The sequence below is a fragment of the Protopterus annectens genome, chromosome 3.part1 (genome assembly GCF_019279795.1).
Source record: "Protopterus annectens isolate FY-2018-M chromosome 3.part1, PAN1.0, whole genome shotgun sequence".
Lineage (NCBI taxonomy): Eukaryota > Metazoa > Chordata > Ceratodontiformes > Protopteridae > Protopterus > Protopterus annectens.
Genome location: NC_056732.1, coordinates 1,587,665,576 through 1,587,679,508, shown reverse-complemented (window position 1 = coordinate 1,587,679,508; position 13,933 = coordinate 1,587,665,576). Strand labels below are relative to the sequence as shown.

Sequence of the window (13,933 nt, the reverse complement as noted above, 5' to 3'; positions counted from 1 at the left end):
GGAGTGGGCATTCTTTGGACCTTTGAACCATTCTTCAGCTCCTGCACCCTTCAAATCAAAAGTTTACTTTAAGACTGACTAGCATGATCCTCCTGGAAAAAGTAGCTTAATCAGAAGGTGGATGCTGACAAGGTGTGAACTGTCATAAAATTCAGTAGCCTTAAAATACTTATGAATCTATGAATGTATATATTCCCCTGCATTTAACCTATTTTTTCACTCAGGGTTTGCAGGGCATTGATTTTGTGAATCTTGTTATCAGTCTTGCTTTCAGTCAACATATTTGTGTTGTTAACTTTGTATTCACTCCCAGACCTAAAGTAAGCATTACCAGAGATAATTTTATATATATATTACTGCCTATTTGTTTCCATCATAAATTAATTTCCTTTTTCATTCATAATTTGCTTTGCCTTCCACCCCACCCCTCTTCTTTCCCTCACTCTCTCCATCAGGGAAACTGAACAGTTTAGTATAACACACACACATGACACTACCATTCACCCCCCCCCCCCCCAGGATGGGATAGGCATGCACAGCCATCCTTCCCTGCCAGACCCTCAGATGTCCAAGCTACTAATCGAACCTGGGCCACCTAGGCCATAGTTTGGACACTTGTTCTTTAGGTTAGGGATATTTTCTCCTTACATCTGAGGTTCAATAACCCCAGAGCTGGCTGTTTGCATACCTGACTATGTAGTTTTTTGCAGTGAAGCATTGTGCATCATCACTCAACAGTCAGCTATGAAAGTCAAGTTGATGGCAAAGGATGGCAGTGAGTTGGTTATCAGGTAAAAAAACAGCAATGCGGAACTGGAGAGAAGGAGCATCAGTAAGCCAAGACAGAACTGGGTGGGAAATGTAGGAAGAAGATAGGTAGTACAAGAGAGGAGAAGGAGGGATTTTAAGAGAAATCACAGTAAATGGGGCAGTAGACATTACAGTAGCTGGAAAAGGTAAAAGAGACAGTAAACAAAGAGATGACAAACAGAAAACCTGATTAACATAATGTTAATTAAAAACAAATTAGGACAACACAAAAGGCTCAGATGCAAAAACTTTACTAGTGTACACCAGGAGGCAAAAAAACATACAATACAAGTATAGAATTCTGTCTGGCATGAATCAGGAAGTGTTTTACATTTTATAATCATACATTCAAGCTGTGCCCACCTTACTGACGTGGTTAGTCACAGGGCACCTACATCACTATAGTCTACAATATTCTATTCATAAGAAAAAGCTGATGTTATATTTTTTAAAAGTTTTCCCATGAGAATAATACAGCCTTGCAAAGCACCTGGTCAGTTATAATGTCTTTCTGTAAATGTTATTCTTTTAAGGTTTCAGTCCTGCTCGAATACAATAGTCAGTTCAGTCTTGTAATACACTTCTTTGTTCTTCTCGCAACATTACTTTTAGCAGCTGTGCTTTATCTCTGATAACATTCGCAAGGCCAACCATCTCAGAGGAAGGAAGAAAGATTTTTAATGCTCTATACATTCATTTTCCTGACCCAGCAGATAATCATTAGTGAAAAACTTAAGCTTGCTGAGCTGGCTACTGCCAGGGTCAGAGTTTAAACACACTGCAGCTCTAAAGCTTCAAGCAATTACATGTAAGATCATTCTTACTGCCATATTGTAAAATAGAATAAAATGCATTACATACTATTTGCTTTAACCTAGCACTTTATATATGTTCAAATACATATTTTTCTAATGCATAATAAATGGCAAATAATGAAAATGAGGCAGAATCAGTGATGTCTGGGAGACAACATCATAATGAGAAAACAGGCCAGTTGATAGGGAGGGCTCTTAGCCAGACAGTGGGGCCAAAAGACAAAGGAATGTGTTTCCTGCTATCTGAATAAAGCAGGGGAGATGCAAATAAGGTAGAGAAGAAGCAAGAGAGGAGATGCTTCAGGGGAGAAAGGATGAGAGGGGCCATGAGTGGAAAACTGTGTACAAAGCTTTTAAGAAGGATACAAAAAAATGGAAAGAATAGAAAAGAATGAATTGCACACAGGAAGGGGAGATAATCATCACAGTGAATGGGGCTATACAATGTTACAGCCGTATTGACATGAGAGAAAGTGTGTGTGTGTGTGTGTGTGTGTGTGTGTGTGTGTGTGTGTGTGTGTGTGTGTGTGTGTGTGTGTGTGTGTGTGACTGGAGACTTAGTCATGGAGGAGATTAGGAGTATTAAAAAAGAATACAGGAGAAAATGGGTAATGTTTGAAAATGGCCTCGGTAGTTAGACTTTATGAGACATGGGAGGAAGTGACGAAGGAAAAAGTTGGATAAAGCAGAATGTAAGAAAATACCAATGTTGTTGGTGGGTCTTGATGCAGAGAAAGCATTTGGCAGAGTAAGCTGGGAGTTTATGAGCTTGGCAATGGAAGTATTTGCATTGCCTGATAAAATTATAAGGTTGATTTGAGGGATATATAAGGGATCTGTTGCAAAAATTAAAGTGCGTTGGTTTCTCTCTAAAAAATTCTGTTTGAGCAGAGGAATTAGGCAGGGGTGTCCTTTTTCCCCTTTGTTATTTGCATTATATTTAAAACCACTGGCAAATAAAATAAGAGACTCAAAAAAGTGAGGATATAATTGGTATGTCAGTCAAGAAAAGCGGGCTGTATTTGCAGATGATATTATTTTATAACCGATAAAGCCAGAAAAGGACATTTCAGTGTTGTGGAACATTTTGAGACAGTTTCAGATCTTTCTAGGATGCAAAATTAATGAAACTAAAACAAAGGCATTAGCTGTAAATTATGTACCCACATACAAACTGGTTCAGCAATATCCATATTCATGGGGATATGATAAAACAAATTGCTTAGGAGTATGGATTAAAAAGATTATGGTGTAGAAGCTAAGGATATGTGGGAAGAAATGATATTGATAGCAAGATACAAGCAGTTAAAATGATTTTATACCCTTTAGTTTTATACACAGATCTGGCATATTTTTATTAACCAGAGGAGAAATTATGGATAGCAATTAATAAAGAGTTGAAGGGTTTTATCTGGGAGGGTAACACGGCAATAGTCAAGTGGGATAAGCTGATTCTTCCAATAGAACAAGGAGGTCTGGGATTACCCGATTTGAAGGGGTACTTCAGATCTACACAGTTAAGGTTTCTATACGTATCACAAGCAGAAACCTATGATTCAAAGTGGAAAGGAATGATGATGAAACAGGCAGGGGGTTCAAGTAACAAAGAGAGACTGGGATTTTGGATGCAGATCCTTAAGGAGAATAACAATAACCATACATAATATTATATTCATAAAGTAGCAGAAAGTATTATAAGAACTAAGCCTACATGGGAATGGAGAAAGGAGATTCTGCCAATAGGGATGACTACAATTAGAGATACAGACAATAGGCAAAAAGGGTCTGGAATTTATTGGAGAAAAATGGCAAAATAACCAAAGTATTTGGAGCAAATAATTAGAGGGAAATGTAGTAGAATGGGATGATGCAAAGAATTTATTTGGACTGCAGGTTAGAAATTGCCTTCCCTATCAAAGATTGATATCAGAGTATAGGCAAAGAGAAAGAAATAGGATGATCCTAAGCAAAAGACCCAAAGTGGTACAGTTTTAGTAGAAGCTAGAACAGAAGCTGCTGTTAGAAAAGGAATAATTAGTAGAGCTTATAAAATATTGCATTATTGCTATAAGAATCAATCAGAGGAGGTTAGAATGGGTTGAGAAGAGAGATTGGATATGCAAATCACAAAAAAACAATGGAGGATATATGTATTTCTCTCAAATATGCAACAAAGTCGAGAATATTTAGGATATTTACTTGGAAGTGTTTACATAGGTATTTTTATACCCCAAGTAGACTCCAAAGAATTTTGCCTTAGGTAGACAGCAAATGTTGGAGGTGTGATGGGGAACAAAAAGGTAATTCAGAGCATATTTTCTGGGAGTGTAATGAGTTGGCAGACTTTAAAAATTCCCTGCAGACTACTCTATAAGAAATACTTGGTGAGGAAATTTTTATCCCTAGGGATATAATTTTTTGAGCTGTGATACAGAATCAGAATTGCCTAGACATAGTAAGGCGTTGCTGAGTCTAATTATGGTGGCTGCCAAAAAAGCAATTACTAGAAAATTTAAATCAAAGTCTAAACCAACTGTACTAGAAGTAGTGAATATCGTAACAGAAATAAAACAACTAAAAATGGGATCTTTAGAAAAGGTAAGACAAAATTTCATAGAAAAAAATGCAAATTGTAGGAACAATACAACCAGATGAGGAAGAAGCTTTAAAAGAAGGCATGATTTGAATAAGCTATGTAAAATTTGACTGACAGTGATTAGGTAGATTATAAGTGATGTGTAATGTTTGCAACTAAAATTATGTCAATATGGTTTGTTTTCATTTATAGAAATGCATGATTACCTATGTCATAAGGGGTCTACTTCTAAATTTTGAAGTTTTAAAACTTCAAATTTGTTATGGTGGAGACCATAAGACTGAAGTTTTGAAGCTTCGAACTGTTAAAATGGAGATCACAGTACAGCGCAGAATGGTATATTTATGATTTTCCTCACTGCACTATGATCTTGGAGTTGAGATATTCAATTGCCAGGGGTGTGGTGGGTGCACAGGAGCTTGCCCCCTTGCAAAAATGTAAAAAAAAAAAGATTGTTTTGTTTTTATTTTTGTATTTAAATTTTGAAGTTTCAAAACTTTGATCTTATTGTCTCAACCATAAGAAATTTGAAGTTTTGAAACTTCGAAGTTTAGTAGTAGACCCATCATAAGTAATATTTAATAAATATGCCCTTTGTTTAGTTAAAAAAAATAGGGAAAATTGGATACATATTGTGGGGCTTATTGGCCCAAAAAAACCTGTCAGAAGAGACAGTTCAGGTTGTAACTCACAGTGGCAGGGAAGTGTTGGAGGGATTGCAGAATAGACATTGGAGACTGCATTCTCAGAAACAGCATTTGTGATAGCAGGAGCACATCAAGAAGGAGAGGATTAGGATGTCTAATGATAGGTTGAAGGAGTGAACAAGGCAGATAGGCATTAGACCCAAAGAAGGATGGGAAGATACTGTAGACAGGCAAACTCTCTATAAAAGACAGGGTCTCTCTTAGTTGAAATGGGACCGTGGGGTTCAGATTTGAGTTGGAAAGCTACATCTCAATGATTAAAGAGACTCACAGAAACAAAAGAGGAGAGTTAGGACTCAGGCAGCAGTAAGAAAAAGAAAATAGATAAAGAACAAAGCCAAGAAAAAAACAAGTGTGGCTCAGAACACAGCTGGGTAGTATTACCAGGCATTGCAAAGAGAATAGGTAGGTAAAAAGAGGACATGAGAGTAGTGATGCAAAAGAGGAAGAAAATGGACATTGCTGGTATTACAGAAGCTTGGGTCAGTAATAAGGAGGTGGGTGGACAGGAATGGCTATGAAGAGGGGGTGACAGGAGTATTGATCTGCATAAAGGAGGGTACGAAATTCATGGGTGGGAGAGGAGCATCATGTCATCAAGGAAGTGAGGGAGGGAGTAAGAGCAGACTCTGATGTAAGCTTCCTGGTGATTGAGGTAGAAAGAAAAAGGAAGTGCTGGTGGATCAGTATGGTCAGTATGGTGTATCTGGACCCCAGACACAATAAAGAAAGTGGATGAGAGATTAGATAAAATAATAATGGAGTGGGATATTAGGAAGAGGATTATACTCACTGAGGATTTGAATCAGCAAATAGTGGACTGGAAAACCTGATTTCCATAGTAAAGAGGGAGCATCAGGGGACTGAGGTCTTGGATCATGAGGGGATTAGCCAGCTGCAGCACAACTATTCCAGGAAGGGACAGAATGCTCAATGTGATGCTAATCATGCAGGAAGGGGTCAGGGGTATCCAGGTGAAGAGTCTATTAACCAACAATGAGCAAGCTATTCTGTAATTTAGAGTAGGTGGACAGTAAGAATAAAAAGACAAATCTGACAGTGTGGGCAGCAAATGTGTACACCAAAAGTGAGCTAAAAGAAAGATCCAGAAAGAAAAACAAAGGCTTTTTATGACCATAGGAGTAAGCAGGATGGGAAGGACAGACCTGAGCAGGATGATCAAAGCTCAGAAATAGAATGATGTGATGCACTTTCAAGGGGAATACACATGAGAAGCAACGAGGCAATGCTCTAACACTGTTAGACCCTGGTCAGGCTGTAACTTTAGTATTGTGTGCATTTCTGGTGGCCGTAAACTCAAAGCGACAACAGACTGCTGAAGAAGCTCAGAGAAAAGCCAACAGAAAGATAAGGGGGTAGAATAAGAAATTAGAGGAGTTGGAACTTTTTTTACTGGAAAAAAAACAGGATGGGCAGCAAATGGGTGTATAAGTCCATGACAGGATGATATGAAGATGTCAGTGTGAACTGAAAGGAACAGAAGGGCAGCATAAGCAGCAGATTATAGGAAGCAGCTACTCGCCTCAGCTGCAAAATTGTTTTGTTATAGACAGGGCTGTGGACTTATTGAATGTACTATTAGAAAGAGTGGTGGTATGAAATGCACTGAGGCATTTAAAAGGGTATGAGGAAGACAGAGAAAGTGAAATAGGGAACAAAGACTGAAAAATAGTTTAAATATTAAATCTTTTTAAAATGCAGATTAGACAAGCTAACTTTCTCCTTCTGCTGTCAGGTAAATGCAATATAACATAACAGCTGCTGTAGGGAATAGATCACCTATACAATGCAATATAGGTACACATATGTTGAAATATCATATAAGTTCTAATAATGCATCATCATCATCATCATCAATCTCCTTTTTCCCATTTATATATGGGGGCAGGGTCTTGTGTCAACTGTTGCCACCTCTCTTGATTCAGAGTCACTCCTAGTTTCTTTGACAACTGTGACTGATTCTCAGGCCTTCTCTCATGCAGTCCATCTATCTCTTGCCTGGATATCCTCATCACTTCCTCCTGCCTTTCCCAAATCTGTTTCACCAAATCATCTTCTGTTTCCTGAACAATTGACCAGACTACCATATTCTGCTCTCCTTGCCTCTCTGTACTTAGGGCAACTTTGGCTTCATCTCTAATGTACTAATTTCTTCATCTGTTTGTATGTATCCTGCACTGATCTCATGCACTTTATCTTCATCACCTCAAGCTTTTTTAGCTGCTCTGCCTTCATGGCCCAAGTTTCTGTACCACACAGAAGCATTGGTCACACTAGTGTTTTGCACACCGTACTTGTCAGCTTCTTTGCCATTTTTCTGTCACCCACTACCCTGCCACTTTGTGCAAGTTGGCTGCAGCACCTCTGAATCTAGCTTTGACCTCCTCGGTCAGATTTTCTTTCCCCTCAACCATACATCTCATATACTGTAAACTGTTAATCTGTTCCATTATCTTCCATTCTGCCTCAGTTTTCACTTTGATTGCTTCCACTTGCTACCATGACAACTGTCTAGTCAGTAGTCAGTTTCATTTCATGTGCCTTCAGTTTGCGTTCCAGTCCCATATAATTTGTTTTATTTCCTGTTCAGAGTCTGTTTGTCAGGTTACATTATGTGCATTCAGCAGTTTTGTTGATCTATCCCCTCCAACCTGTTTTGATTGCTGAAATTCTAACCAAAAAATAAGAGTGAGTTGGAGTCAAATAGTCCCACTTAGCCACTAGAGATACTTAATGGTTAAGATGGTGACACCAGTTCAAAAAATTCCATCATCAGTATGAACAGTTGCGAGCTCAGTGCTGAATACTGATGTGCACCCACACTCACTGGGAGGCCAATTGTCAGTCCGAACAATGTTTGTACTTGTCATTCGGTCCTTTACATAACCTGCACTGATTCTACCAATGTTTAGGATAAACACTAACAATGTAGTGCCAGGAAATCATTTTAACAAAAACCTATTCAGCAATTTAAAAAATATACTTAAGGCAAAATAGCTATTTATGTACACAAAACACAGCCCTTAAAATGTGATACAATATGACCACTGCATTGGGAAATTGATTACAGTGACAAAAATCAATGAAATCAGTGGGAGTGGTAAGCACTAGGTAGCCTATCTACCACAAAAGGTGTGGTTTCTGGCCCAGAAATTGTAGTTTATTGGCCGTTTGAGCAGTTTTTTCCATCTCTTTCAACTTTCTGGTTAAAAAGCCTGCAGTTGCACTTGTTTCCGACCTTTCCTATAACATGTCTAGTCCAGATACAAATTTGCTGTATCCAGGACTGATTGTAAGCTTCTGAGCCCCCCAAGCCTTTCTGTGTTGGAGGGAAGCCTTCTAGCTTGTCAGTGGGAGTGGTAAACACTAGGTAGCCTATCTACCACAAGAGGAGTGGTTTCTGGCCCTTAAATTGTAGTTAATTGGCCGTTTGGGCAGTGTTTCCCATCTCTTTCAACTTTCTGGTATAAAAGCCCATGTTTTCACTTTTCCTGCATTTCCTGTAACTAGTCTAGTCCAGATACAGATTTGCTGTATCCAGGACTGTATGTAAGTTTCTGAGCCCTCCGAGCCTTTCTGAGTTGGAGGGAAGCCTTCTAGCTTATCAGTGGGAGTGGTAAGCATTAAGTAGCCTATCTACCACAAGAGGAGGGTTTCTGGCCCAGAATTTGTAGTTTATTGGCCGTTTGGGAAGTTTTACCATCTCTTTCAACTTTCTGGTTTAAAAACCCGAGTTTGCACTTGTTTCCTGCCTTTCCTGTAACTAATCTAGTCCAGATACAGATTTGCTGTATCCAGGACTGTTTGTAAACTTCTGAGAGGTGCCAAAGTCTGCTCTTCAATTTTCCCCTTAAATCTGCTAGTTCTCTCCTCTCCTGTATTTTTACTAGCTTATTAGTCTAGCACTTTACCATACCAGACTTTTTGTAGCAATTATTGTAGCACACAAAAGTGCTACCAGCACTAAACATTCTACAAGGAAACAGCTCCAACACTTATTATTAATTCCCACCCCTCCAGGCATGTCTAAAGGTCAGTTCCCTGTGCTTTCTCCTATTAACCTGGTGAACTTGGGCATCCTGAGGCAACGTAGCAACTGCCTCATGTACACTGACAACCCTCTCCTCTTACCTGCTAACACTCAGACTTGGGAGAGGTGCACTTATATATCCAAATTGGAAGCCACGCACTGTCCAGCCAAGACTGGAATAGCTGGTCAAGAGGAGAAGGTCAACACTTGCACCACACCACATGGAACACATAGCCCTCCAGAACACACACCAGCACTGCCTTCACATAAAAACTCAAATTACACACCCACCTTCGCAGAGTCTCTTAATAAAAATCTACCCAAACAGCAGAGACCTCCAAGGCAGAAACGCACTCGACCACCACAGCACAACACTAATCATGAGACACATAACTCTCCTAAACAGTGTGCCATTCAACCAAAGCCCCTAAGGAAAAACAGCATGCCCAGTACACTAGTCATAGGTGAGTCGATAGTAAGGCACACCGATGTCCCACTCACCAGGTTGAATAAGGAGAATGTAACGCACGCACTCAGGTCCCTCAACAACAGATACAAATATGACTCTGTTATTGTACATGTGGGTGTGAATGACCTGAGACATACCTCCCTGGACTACATGAAAAGAGACATGGAGGAGCTCTCAGATTATGTAGCCCAGCCAGGTATGACCCTAGCCCTGAGCAGCATCCTACCATCACAGAGAATGATACCATAGTACAAGCAGAAAATGAGTGATTTCAACAATTGGCTAAGTTTCTGGTGTCATTCTAAGGGGGATCCAGTATCTGTCTGCCTGGGATGAGATGATTGACAGAACTCGATGCTTTGCCAAAGATGGCCTGTATCTGTTACCCCTGGGCTTCCAGATACTGGCCAAGGCTCTTGCCACCCCTATAGTGCCTTTTTTAGGCGGTGTTCCAAAGACAATTACCGCTGTAACAGCTACAAACAAATGCAATTTGAGGATCATGCTGCTCAATGCTAGAAGTCTAAATCTCAAAATGCACTTGCTCAAAACACTCCTTAAAATGGAGAACATCAACATTTGTGCTGTAACAGAGACCTGGTTCAAGGCAGCAGAAAGCACCCCTGCACTAACAGCCTAGAACTCATTCCACACCTTTCGGCCCCAGAAACTTTGACCGAAGCTCCAAAGGCAGTGGTGTTTCCATATTCATAAAGGACATGCACGCCTCCGGACTGGTAGCCCCAACATAATGCATCAGAGATACGTCAGGTGCAGTTAACATTGGGTAAGAGAGCGATTCAGGTCATAGCCTGTTATAGGTCCCTAGCCATATCCCAAGACTCACACTCCACATTCCTAAGCACCCTGGGGAATATTGGAGTCCAACCTAACACTCTCATACTGGGCGACTTCAACTACCCCTCCATTAACTGGGAAAACTACTCATGTACCAATACACTTGCTCAACGTTTCCTGGAATTCATTATTTCCAATGCTCTGGACCAGCTCGTTCTTACTCCCACTAGAGGTAACAACATCCTTGACCTGGTCATTACTAACATGGGTGACCGTTACTCTCCACCAATAGTCAACTACTCCCTGGTTAAATCCGACCACAAACTAATCACCTTGGAAATCCACGTCCTTCCCACCCCGCAAAGGTAACTACCATGAAAAACATCTCCAAAGCTAACTTTGGGCTCCTAAAAACAGAGGTGGCTAACTTCACAGCACCCATGCAAATGGAGAATAGTTGCATGACCACCAAATCATACACCAATGCACTGTACTAACACATACACAAATGCATGGATCTCACCATACCCAATAGAACCAAGACACTCTCCTCCAAAAAAAAGGAAGCCAATTTGGTGGTCCCGTGTCATAAACAAACTCTACAACAGAAGGAGGAAACTGATGCAGAATAAGGTGAAGTGCCAGTACTGGAAAAACTCCCTTATCAGCCTCAGCAAAATATTGAGATCCCTCATCAAATCCTCTAAAGCTAGCTATGAAAACAGAATTGCAGCAGATAGTAAAGATAACCACAAGGCCTTCTATAGTTATGGAAAGAATCTCCACAGCAATACCCAGATTTGCTCTGAGCTACTGCACAATGGTAACTCCTATACCGAGTCTATGAACAAAAGTGGACCAGCACGAAAAGGATTGCTTGAAGAAGAATTTTAATAACTGACCATCAATCCATCCAAAGTAATGGTAATAACCATTACTAAGAGCAAACCGGTTTCGGCTTATACAAGCCTTTATCAATGCTAGTAAAAAGTCAAAAAGTCTCCGCCATATTAAGCACTATTTGTATCCCAGCTCTTAAAGGGACATACATCCAAACCATCAAATAGTACATTTTGCAATTCCAAATGGAAAAAATTATTACATAGAAAGCAATGCAACATATATATTTATAGTTATATTAATATAGGAGATATCTAGATAAATAAATTGAATAGTCATCATATATATTTTTCTCCTACTCATCAGAATATTGTCATCAAAATGTATATATAATATAAAAAACATATTATGCATATATATATAGCTATAATATGAAGTGTTTACATATCTGAAAAAATACAATATTACCATTGAGAAAATGTATTGCATGTTTATGTTGTAAATTGCCCCATCATTGTTGTTCTAATATGTTTAATCCTGGTCTAAACAGACCCCCCCAGTTTGGTAATCCATTTATTTTCCATATCATTGAGCTTCTGGTGCCATCCTGCTTTGAAATTTCTATGTAAAATTATCCTATCTATGACAACAAATTTAAATGTAGCAGACGGGTGTTCAATAGTATGTTTAGACAACGCATTTGTTGTACGTCTATTTCTAATAGCACTCATGTGCTCACCTATTCTGAATTTAACTGGCCTAGAAGTCTGTCCAATATAAAAAGCAGAGCAGGTGCACATGGCCAAATATACCACCCAATCTGAACTACAATTTGCAAATATCCTGATGTTAAAGACTTGCGAAGTGTTCTTACTTGAAAACTCACTCGTTTTTAATACATGTTTGCAAGCAGAACAGTGGCCACATGGAAAACAGCCTTTTAATATATCCCCAAATAAGGTAGTTTGTTCTGGTATGTTGGGAATGTATCTCTTATAATGAGTGAAATATGAATTCATATTTCGTCCCCTTCGATAAGAGAAAAAACATCGATCAGGTAAGATTTGATTCAGAGTGTCCTGTGATAATAAAATGCCCCAGTGTTGATTGATAATGTCTGTAAAGCGATTTGTATTTGTCCCATAAGTAGTTACTAACCTTAAAGGTTGATTGCGTTGTTGTGCAGAAGTTGCCAAATTATGTGATTTATATTCCAACAGTTCAGTACGTGTTAGCCTATTGGTTACGTCCATGGTTGTAGAAATGTTATGTGCCTTATAGCCACGATTAATAAATCGTCTAGACAAATCAACACTAAAGTTAGAATACTCTTGTTCAGAAGAGCAAATCCTTTTGATCCTCATGAATTGAGATTTAGGAATGTTGCGGATGATGTGGCGTGGATGACAACTCTCAGCATGTAACAAAGTGTTATATTCTGGAAATTTTCTATGAACTGAAGTGGCTAGTGTGTTGTCAGAGAGCCTGGTAACCAATACATCCAGAAACACAATATTTTCTCGCTCAATATTGGCAGTGAATTTAATACCAAAAGAATTGTCATTAAGATAGGTTACAAATTCAGATAGTTCCTCCCTATCACCATGCCACACCATCCAACAATCATCCAGATACCTCCTCCAGATGTCTAAATGTTGTGTATGTGTGTTGTGCTGACCATCATATATGAATGTGGCCTCATAGTAACCCATGAAAAGATCTGCATATATGGGTGCAAATGAGGCCCCCATTGCTGTTCCCTTGATTTGCCAATAAGCTTTTCCATGATAATAGAAGATGTTTTACGTAACACAATTTCTGTTAATTTAATCAAAAAATTGTTGAACCCTGTTGAATATAGATCAGATTTGTAAAGCCAATATGAAACAGCAAGAATGCCTAAATCATGAGGGATGCTAGTATATAATGAAGCCACGTCCAATGTACATAACCATCATGAAGATTCTAACTGAGAGTCTTTAACAATATTAAGAAATTCAGTAGTGTCCTTGATACGTGATCTAATTTGTATCAATAATGGTTTTAAGTATTGTGTAAGGAAGGCGGACAATGGTTCCGTTAAAGAACCTCGGCCTGACACAATCGGTCTGCCAGGGGGATGAAGTGGATCTTTATGTATTTTAGGTAGCAAATATAAATATTGTGGAGTAGGTTCATCCACCTTCAGTTGTTTAGCTACCTGCTCACTAATCACCCCCTGGTCAGCCGCTAAATCTAAAAAACAATCAATCTCTTCCTTAAAGTTTGAAGTAGGGTCAATACTCAATTCTATGTAAAAACTAGAATCTGATAATTGACGCAAGGCTTCATCTGTATATGTTTGGTAGTCCATGACCACAATAGCACCCCCTTTATCAGCCATAGTGATGGCTAAATCATGATTATCTTTAAGTTCCAACAAAGCCTTTCTTTCTGCTGCATTGAGACTGTTAGAATTTGGCTCATACAAATTGGCAAAATGTAATTCCTTCATTATGCACTCCCTGAAAATCGATACATGTTTATTCATGGGTGGAATAAAAGTAGATTTCCCAAATCTAAAATCAGTTGATCTTTGAGTAGTTTCGCTATCTGCAAAAAATATCTTTAGGTTAAGTAGTCTACAGAAATCATTAACATCCTGTAATAATTGATTTTCCGAAACAGGAGCACTTGGGACAAAATTCAATCCTTTATTAAGCAATCCTATATGTATAGGAGAAAGAGCAAATGAAGATATATTATGGACATTATTATTTATTTCACCATTTGTTGCAATAGACTTTGTAATGTTGGTGTTGCTAAACCTGGATCTGTGCTTTCTGCCCCCCCTCCTCCTACCCTTGA

The 13,933-nt window shown here is 39.0% G+C and overlaps 1 protein-coding gene across 1 annotated transcript in view; it reads right to left on the bottom strand.

Annotated features, from left to right (window-relative positions):
* LOC122797819 (vomeronasal type-2 receptor 26-like) overlaps window positions 1-12,702 on the bottom strand; it is a 284,632-nt gene extending 271,930 nt beyond the window's left edge. Inside the window, exon 1 of the mRNA XM_044066342.1 lies at window positions 12,245-12,702. Coding sequence (XP_043922277.1) covers window positions 12,245-12,702 — 458 coding nt within the window. The remainder of the gene's footprint in view (window positions 1-12,244) is intronic.
* Window positions 12,703-13,933: the final 1,231 nt, after the last annotated feature.